General features: G+C 40.8%; 1 protein-coding gene across 1 annotated transcript in view; it reads left to right on the forward strand.

Moving 5' to 3' along the window:
• The window catches only part of taf6 (TAF6 RNA polymerase II, TATA box binding protein (TBP)-associated factor), a 13,746-nt gene extending 4,807 nt beyond the window's left edge, over nucleotides 1-8,939 (forward strand). The window contains exons 8-15 of the mRNA XM_034098977.1: nucleotides 653-730; nucleotides 835-936; nucleotides 1,077-1,259; nucleotides 3,380-3,454; nucleotides 3,541-3,666; nucleotides 3,793-3,966; nucleotides 6,143-6,316; nucleotides 8,387-8,939. Of these exons, the coding sequence (XP_033954868.1) occupies nucleotides 653-730; nucleotides 835-936; nucleotides 1,077-1,259; nucleotides 3,380-3,454; nucleotides 3,541-3,666; nucleotides 3,793-3,966; nucleotides 6,143-6,316; nucleotides 8,387-8,677 (1,203 nt within the window). The 3' untranslated portion in view covers nucleotides 8,678-8,939. The remainder of the gene's footprint in view (nucleotides 1-652; nucleotides 731-834; nucleotides 937-1,076; nucleotides 1,260-3,379; nucleotides 3,455-3,540; nucleotides 3,667-3,792; nucleotides 3,967-6,142; nucleotides 6,317-8,386) is intronic.
• The last annotated feature ends 1,002 nt before the right edge of the window (nucleotides 8,940-9,941 follow it).

Consider the following 9,941-nt stretch of genomic DNA (forward strand, 5'->3'; position numbering starts at 1 on the left):
AGATAGATGGATGGATGGATAGATAGATAGATAGATAGATAGATAGATAGATAGATAGATAGATAGATAGATAGATGGATAGATAGATGGATAGATGGATGGATAGATAGATAGATAGATAGAAAGAAGGATGGATGGATGAATGAATGAATGGATAGATAGATGGATAGATAGATGGATGGATAGATGAATGGATAGATAGATAGATAGATAGATGGATGGATGGATGGATGGATAGATAGATGGATAGATAGATGGATGGATGGATAGATGGATGGATGGATAGATAAATGGATAGATGGATGAATGGATGGATGGATGGATGGATGGAGGGATAGATAGATATATAGATGGATGGATAGATGGATGGATAGATGGTTGGATGGATGGATAGATAGATAGATATATAGATGGTTGGATGGATAGATAGATGGATATATAGATGGATGGATGGATAGTTAGATGGATAGATGGATGGATGGATGGATATAGAGGTACTTTATTGATCCCAATTTGGGAAATGTTTGCGTTGCAGCAGCATAAGAAACAAGGCAATGTACATAAGAGAAATGCGCAATAACATAATTGATTTTCCACATGATCTACAGGTAGTTTTAACCTCGTTTGGCATGTTTCCTCTTGTCTCTTTCAGGAGGCTTTACAGAGCATTGCTACAGATCCTGGACTGTATCAGATGCTTCCAAGATTCAGCACATTTATCTCTGAAGGAGTAAGCATCTTTTCCCAAACATCTTTCCCCAAACATCTTTCCCCTCGTATCAAAGAACCAAGTGTATCTCTGCTGAATATACTGACTGTATGCTCTCATTAAAGGTCCGTGTCAATGTGGTGCAAAACAACCTGGCTCTGCTCATCTATCTCATGCGGATGGTCAAAGCTCTCATGGACAACCCCACGCTGTATTTGGAGAAATACGTAAGTGCAGAAAACAAAATGTTATAATATTTTTTTAAGGAGTATATCCATCCATCTTCTCCCACTCATCCGTGGTCGGGTCGTGGAGTATAATCTCAGTATATTATTCTCACGTTACATATTTCTATCTGTATTTGCAGCTGCATGAGCTCATCCCAGCTGTGGTGACGTGTATTGTGAGTAAGCAGCTGTGTTTGCGACCAGATGTGGACAACCACTGGGCTCTACGAGACTTTGCCGCTCGCCTCATGGCCCAGAGTTGTAAAACCTTCAGCACAACAACCAACAACATCCAGTCCCGAATCACCAAGACTTTTACTAAGGTGGGTTATTGTGTTGTATTGTTTCCTCACAAAATATTGAGTTTCAGACAAGTTGAGTTAATACGGTCAGGTTCTAGATAATCGGTCACTTAGTTGGGCCGTGAAATGTCTTTTGATCATAATAATTCAATAATTAGATTTACTCTGATTCTACTCTTATGCTACACAATAATTACATTGTATTTATTTGAGTGCTGTCAAAATTATCACGTTAACGGCGGTAATTAATTTTTTGAATTAAATGCGTTAAAATATTTAACGCATTTAACGCATGTGCAGAATGGCCCGCCCCATACATCCCACCAGTGGCAGCGCCAGGGTCGTGACGAGTCTCCCCTCTCCATTAACCTGATTCCTTTGAGTCCTGAGCGCCAGGGTATGGCTGGGGTAGGCTACACCCATACCAAGAAATGGCTTAGCCCCACCATGAAAAATGATGTTAAAGTAAGCTAAATAAAGTCTGCCAACTCGCGCGAAGTAAATTGCACAGACAGCAGTTAGTAAGATTGATTTCAGTAGCCACGGTTTTGAAAACTTTTGTCACGTAGTGATCGTCTTCTCAATAGAACATCTTTGATAATGTCTTCTGGCCAATCAGAATCAAGATAATGGCGTGGTGTTGTTGCAGGAATTCCCGACGGAGAATACTTTTGCTGTAGTACAGGGCAGAGCCATATAATAGTAATAATATGGCTCTGGTACAGGGGTGCACATAACTGGTACGCAGGTTATGTGCGTAATCTGAAATGCGTACCGCCACTTGTGTCACAAAGCGCATTTGCGTACCGACGTACTTGTGAAGCTTTTCCAGAAGGCGGTTAGATCACCGGACGACAGAGTCGGTCTCCGTGTGCACAGGCAGGGCTGCTGTTAACGTCGGTCTGTACAACGGACTTGTGCCAAAACTACGCCAACCGGCTGCGGAGGGAGACTCCCCCCTTCACTGGAGAACTGCGCTAAAACAGCTGATCACAACGTTCACACTCTGTGGTCACGAAGTACTCCACTAGCCGCCCCCCCTGTCGACTTTCCTGAAGTACTCCCCCGTTGATAGAAATCAACACGTAATGAATTAAGACCCGACGGTTTGATGATTGATAGGTGTGTGGGCTGTCTTTCATTTTGACACGCAGAAAAATGTTATAATAAACATAGATAGTATTAGATACTGTATGTTAAATGGATATATCCGCCTTCTTTCATTTATCTTTCCATTCCCACAACAATATACATAAATAAATGTCATATTTTGGACATAGTTCGAATGGTGATTAATCATGATTAATTAATTTTTAAGCTGTGATTAATCTGATTAAAAACTTTAATCGTTTGACAGCCCTAATTTATTTATTTGACATGCTTTTTTAGAAGCTGTAGTTTTTGCTGTTTATATTCTGTGTCTTTTAACTGCACTGATCAGGAATATCACTTCTAATTTTGATGTATTATGCACAATGACGAAAAAAAAAGGCTTTCTCAGGGTTCTTACGGTCATTAAAAACCTGGAAAATGCTGATTCCAGGTCCTGGAAAAGTTATGGAAAACAATATTTTCCCCAACGTTTTGGAAAACTCATGGAAATGTAACTAAAGTTGCATCAAATATAATTTATATTTTATCTAATCGCCGAAATAGTAATACTATAATGATAATAAATACTGTATGGTATAGTAATGAAACGTAAAATGGCATTTAAGTGACGAGGTGTTTTGCTGGTGAGAGATTTTAGTTGCTTTAGCGTGTAGAAGCTAGTAAGCCTTTTGATTGGTTTTAGATCGGCACAACATGATTCATATGCAGACCTTATTTTCCTGTTCCATGTTAAAACAAACCATTTTCAGTGGCACCGCTGAGAAAGAGTAATGTTTTTGGTCATGGAAAATTAGGTAGAAGTCATGGAGAAGTCATTGAAAATCATTGGTGAAAAAGTGTATGAACCCTGCTTTTCTATTCTTTATGAAATTGTAATAATTGATAACGTGTATTTTTAAATTGCCAAATACCCAGTGATAGTTTTAGAACAACAATTCCAGTCACAGGTGCATTACATTTTGGGGGATCATTTAGATAAATATTATATAATACTCTACATACTGAACGATGCTGACATGTTTCCTCAGAGTTGGCTGGATGACAAAACCCAGTGGACGACGCGTTACGGCTGCATCGCTGGACTGGCTGAACTCGGACCGGACGTGAGTCTCATTCTGTTTTCCTCTGGTCTTTATCATTGTGACTTTTTATTCGATCCGCACCAACCTCCTGATTTTGTCCCCCGCAGGTCATCAAGACGTTGATCCTTCCTCGGCTTACTGTAGAGGGTGCTCGCATCAAATCTGTGATGGAAGGACCGGTGGTCTCTAATATTGATAAGATAGGAGCTGACCACGTTCAAAGCCTCTTACTGGTAATAAAATATGTATACTATAAGTCACAGTGTTTCACTTTAACAACATGACATTCAGCAGCAATTGTTTCTTCTATCAGACCGGGTTTCTGTTTCATTTGTACAAAATATGCTTTGTTTTCAAAGAAACACTGTGCAAGTGTTATTGCCAAGATCCGACCTCAGCCCGACAGCGTGGAGCAGTATCGGATGGACTACGGGTACCTCGGACCGATGCTCTGCTCCCATGTCATGAAGGCCAGGACTCAAGCAGCACTGCAAGCTCAACAAGTCAACAGAACAACATTAACAATCACACAGGTATCTTCAATGTCATACAAACATAGATGCATTTAGGCATTCAAATTAAAGGTCACCTATTATGCAAAATGCACTTTTGCATGTCTCTTCTACATCAACATGTGTCCCCTCTTCTCCATGTCTCTTCTACATCAACATCTGGGACGAAAGAGATTCTGAAAGTTTCAGGAACAAAGATTCTCTCTCTTTTTGTCCTGATCCATTTCTATAAAAACCTGTCTGAAAATGAGCTGACCAGATTTTGGCCACTTTATGATGTCATAACGATTTTTTTGGCTTATGTAACCATTAGCCAATCACCAACCAGGGTAACCCCCCCCCCATCTTATCACCTGAATCTCCTCCTAGAGCACCATTAGCCGCGTTCACACTGCGGTACTTTTCCCACAAAGGTTCATGCGAACTTAGTTCATGATCGCGTTCACACCAAAAAGAGCCGGTACTAAAAGTAGTTCATGCGAACCTTTTTACTCCCTCGAAAGTCCCTGCTAGAGAGCAGGGACTTTCGAGCGGCTCTTTTTTGAGAAAAGAGCTATATTTCTGATTGGCTGGGCGAATTGCAAACCACGCCCCGTAAAACTCCCAAAAAGTTTTGTGAAGCCGCCATTTTATTATCCTCGCATTAGCATTAGCATTAGCCCAGCGCAGAAACGCAGAGAGACTAACTTATGGCAACACAAAATAAAACATGGGAGCGGTGGAGATGAGGAGGTGTCGGCGTTCTGGCGATTTACTCGGAAGGCTTCAGTAGAAGCTGCTGAATGCTGAATGAATGAAGCCGGCAATTGTGTTCTTTGTAACCAAATATCTCTCAGAGGGGCGTGGGGAGGGGCTCCTTATTTTCATCTAAAGTTTTCGATTCAGAGAATCAGCACTTTGGAAACAGGGCTGAAACAGAGGGGATTATGGGTAATGCTGCAATGATCTGTTTGGTGTTTGGAGCCAAACACTTCAGAGACATGTTTTGTATATATCTGAGACCTGTAATATATTGATGAAAAACAGTACAATGGGACAGGGGTTCCCAACCTTTATTGTGCCAAGGACCGGCAGATACATTAAAAAGAAGTGCATGCGTGTCACTGGCATTTGTTTTCAGAAGATATTATGATAGTGACGTTCGTTCCGGTGCACGTTCGACAGCATTTAGCACTACATCGAGATTAAGATTAAACTAATTTATTTTGGGAACACCCGCATATCGGCTATCTATGGAGTTAGCCAGATGTGTGTAAATTACTGTTCATGGTCATTTGAAAACAAATGCCAGTGTCGGACAGACACAAACACAGAGCTGAGCAGAGCACACACCAACACGTTCTCGCCTTGGTGACTGGACATCTCCTTCATACAACTAATACAAGGGGGAGTAATCGGGCAGTTCGATGTGTGTAGAGATGTGTGTAGAGGTGTGTTCTATAAAACAGCTGCTGGCAGCAGATACCGTGAGAGTCCCTGGCATTAATTCATAGATCAAGGCAGACTGGTTTTCTCTCCTGTTTTGCCAATCCGGTGCTTAAACAAAGGCAAGGCTATTTATAGCACTTTTCAACACAAGGCAATTCAAAGTGCTTTACAATTTTTTTAAATGGCATTTAAAATCAGTCATTAAAAAGAAAAGCTAATAAAATAAACATATAGCTCTACACCCCTGGCCGACATGTCCTTAAAATGAAGTCCGAGTTTGAAATATATCTCAAATAATGTATGCACTGCTATTTCCCCACATAAACATAACAGTCTGCAATTAAACGGTTGTCTCCTGTGCGCTCCTCTTCCTACTTGGCGCACCGGTAACTTTCTCATGCGCACAAGAGGCTGAGACCATGCTGAGCCGCAGAATGCCTCGGAACATCATAAAAACCATTTTCAACGGTTATCTGGTGAAAGATTAACTAGGCTACTGGATGAAATAATATGTCTGATATAGGTGTGAAAATTAAACACTTTTTGAAAAAAAATTATGATAAAATATTTTTATATATTTATAATTCTGCAAATATTACGATAAACTCATAGTTATTTCGCGGCCCTGCAGTAACACCTCCGCGGCCTGGTACCGGTCCGCGGACCGGGGGTTGGGAACCCCTGCAATACCTTTTAAAGTTGAAGGTGTTGAAGCGAAGTGTTTCATTGATGGCTGTTCATTTATGAATGATGAATCCTTTCCCTCCAGCCTCGGCCGACCCTCACTGTCTCACAAAGTGGGCCACGCACTCCCAGCATCATCAAGGTCCCTAGCTCTCTCACCCTGATGTCCCCTCGACCGGGGACCCCTTCACAGCCGTCTCCCCCGGCAACAAAGTACATCGTGATGACGACCAGTGCAGGTTCCTCCTCAAGCCAGCAGGTACATTCATTGTGATGAATGTGTTTTCCAATCATCTCAGCATTTCAATATCTTTGGGATTTCTAAAATCCCAAAGATATTGAGTGACTGTTATTTTGTATATATTGATTGTTGTGCTTTTATGTATGTTTTAATCAAATCAAATCAAGTTTTATTTATATAGCACATTTATAAAGCCAAAGTGCTGTACATATAATAAAAATAGCCTACAGTAGATACACTTTACAGCAAATACAACAGCACAGATTGTTCAGAATATCAGTATGACAATACGACACCCTCTGTCCTTAGACCCTCACATCGTACAAGGAAAAACTTCCAGAGAAAACCCACAGTTTAAGGGGAAAAAATGGGAGAAACCTCAGGGAGAGCAACAGAGGAGGGATCCCTCTCCCAGGACGGACAGACGTGCAATAGATGCCGTGTGTAAATCGAAGAGATAATACATTTTACAGCATATAGACCGAATGTTAGGAAATGCATGTGTCTGTAATGAGAAGATGAATCCACGAGGATGTCAACAATCCTGTGGAAGCCATCAGGGAAGCAGCATGACGAGACCCAAGGCAGGACCGCAGAGACAGGTTCAGCCACGACCCGAAGTCCACGACTCAATCCAGAACTCAGGATAGAGGATCCAAGACACAGAACTACAGCAAGAGGATCAGCCTCGACTCCGGATCCCGGCGTAGATTTTGATAGATTTAGATACAAAACAAGAAAAAAGATTTGGCTGGGTTAATCGGAACAAGAGAATACACAGACACAGACAGAGAGGGAAAAGGTCATTGGATAAAAGTTATTCTTGATAACCCTCTAGAAAGATCTCATGAACTTCCCCACTCAATCTATCAAGACCCGAGCAGTTCTATTAGATATAGGATAAGAAACAGAGATAGGGTGCATATGTACAAATGTGTGTGTATAAGTATATTTCGGTACCACTTTACATTGGCTACTGAGCGAGAATCAACTCAGTGAGAAACAGATACCAAGCATGCTGGCTGATGAAGAAGACGAAGTAAGCTAAGTAGCCAATATAAGGCTTAGCAGTACAGATAAATGTGGGCTCACTATTTGGCAAGCAACCGGTCACAGTTGCCCTGTTTATCTCATGTCTTATAAAAGCTTATTAATGATTTATAAAGTGTTCACAACCTAATTAATACATGAATTACAAACTATTTGTGAACCCTTTTATAAGGGTACTCTTATTGTAAAGTGGTACCCATATTTTTATATATTTGTATTTGGGATTGTGGGAGACGGTATTTCAATCTCTCTGTCTGTACACACAAACTGAAAGATTGATAATAAAGTTGACTTTGACTTTAAAGATGATGTGGCAAACAGAAAATCAAAAAAAAATTTGCAGACCATTTTCATGCACTAAAACCTCGAGAACACGTTAAAGAAAAGGGGAATCCCAAAAAAGCACAACAGGGCCTCTTTAAAAGGTCTTCAGTTCAACCTTATGAGATTTACTCAAACCCTTTTCTATAGAACTCTTCCAGGGTGTCCGCGGGGTCTTAAAAAGTATTAAAAGTTGATAAATCAATTTAGCGAAAATTAAGGCTATTAAAAAGTATTAAACAGCATTTTCCAAGGTATTACATTGTGTAGCTTGTTTTCAATAAATATATAAATGGTCCAAAGAGGTTGTATTCTACAGTGTGCCTGAATGTAATCATGGCGTAGGTGTGTAGTGTGATTCTGTGTCGTTTATTTATGGCATCCCGTTGGGTTTGACGTCATCTGAACAGGACATCGCACGCTCACTGCTTGATAGCGTGAAGGTCCGTTTACGCCGGTTGTTAAACAACATCGTTATGGGAAAATGCAAGTTTGCGTCCAAATGGTTGGAAGATAAGGAGGAAGGAAAATCAATACTGGATATAGTCAATGTGAGGTACAGTGTCGCCAAGGTAACCAGTTAAAACTCCAAGTGGCGATGAGGTCTTAAAATGTATGGAAAGGGTCTTGAAAAAGGTCTTACATTTGACTTTAGGATTGCTGCATATACCCTGTTATAAAACTCTTCACAAATCTGTCCTTCTGTCTTCCCTCCAGGTCATCACCCTCAACTCTTCCCAGTCCCCCTCCCCAGTCACCAGCACTGTTCCCAGCGCCATGTCCACCTTGCAGCCTCTGGTCAAACTGGAGCCTGGCGGTGGCTCCGGACTGACGGGGACACGGCCCATGCAGAAGTACATCGTTGTATCTCTGCCCTCGTCTGCCTCTTCCTCTTTGGAGGCTAAGAGCTCGGTGCTACCAACGTCAATTTCCTCAAACCCTCTAGAAGCAGTGATGAAGCTCGACCGGTCGGAGTCTCCTGGAGCTAGCACGCAGTCGCCTCACTGAGACTCTCATAGGTAGTTTTTATCGTGTTGATGCCGCTGAACACACGAGGAGGTTTGTTTGGGTTGAACTTAAAGGGGTAAACTCTGGAGTGGTATGAAGGGGAATATCTGAACTCTTGACAGATGAAGAGCAAATGTGACTAGACATTGTAAATATGTTAATGCCCAATGAAGGTCCAGCTGTGAAATGTTTCAGCTTATATTCAAATTGATTTCATGTTCTTTTTTTACTCTAAAATAAATCAGATTTTGTATGAAATTCTCTTACCTTGGTGTGTGTTTTATATTTCTGTTATAATTTTAAGAAATTCATTATTCTGTAGCTTTTTCCTCAGTAAAAGTAACAATAACACTGAAAAGTCATATATATATATATATATGTTCAACTCAGACAGGAATACCCTATCTCGAGAATGAAGCTCCAAAAGGTTAGAAGTCAGCCAAGGAAATAATGTATCTCTGCTTTACCACAAGACATACAGGCATACAGGGAACTGCTTTAGGCTGGTTTAGGTCCTATCTATCTGAACGCTCTCAGTTTGTACGTGTTAACGATGAATCTTCCACGCAAACCAAAGTTAGCCATGGAGTGCCACAGGGCTCAGTGCTCGGACCTATTTTGTTCACATTATATATGCTTCCGTTAGGCAATATTATAAGGAATCATTCTGTAAACTTTCATTGTTATGCGGATGATACTCAACTATATTTATCAATCAAGCCTGATGAAATTAATCATCTAAATAAAATTCAAGACTGCCTTAAGGACTTAAAAACGTGGATGACCTTAAACTTTTTGATGTTAAACACGACCAAAACTGAAGTTATTGTACTTGGCCCGAAGAATCTACGAAACAAATTATCTAAAGACATACTAACTATGGATGGCATTAATTTGGCCTCCAGTGAGACTGTAAGGAATCTTGGTGTTATATTTGATCAGGATTTATCCTTTAACGCCCACATAAAATCAATTTCAAGGACCGCCTACTTCCATCTACGTAACATTGCAAAAATCAGGCATATCTTGCCTCAAAACGATGCAGAGAAACTAGTCCATGCATTTGTTACTTCTAGGCTGGATTATTGTAAGTCTTTATTATCAGGGAGTACCAAGAAGTCAATCAAGTCGCTTCAGCTGATTCAAAATGCTGCGACTCGTGTACTGACCAGAGTTAGGAAAAGGGACCACATTACTCCTGTTCTGGCTGCCTTACACTGGCTCCCTATAGAACACAGGATAGAATTTAAAATTCTTCTTCTCG

Source organism: Pseudochaenichthys georgianus, chromosome 14 (genome assembly GCF_902827115.2).
Source record: "Pseudochaenichthys georgianus chromosome 14, fPseGeo1.2, whole genome shotgun sequence".
Classification (NCBI taxonomy): domain Eukaryota; kingdom Metazoa; phylum Chordata; class Actinopteri; order Perciformes; family Channichthyidae; genus Pseudochaenichthys; species Pseudochaenichthys georgianus.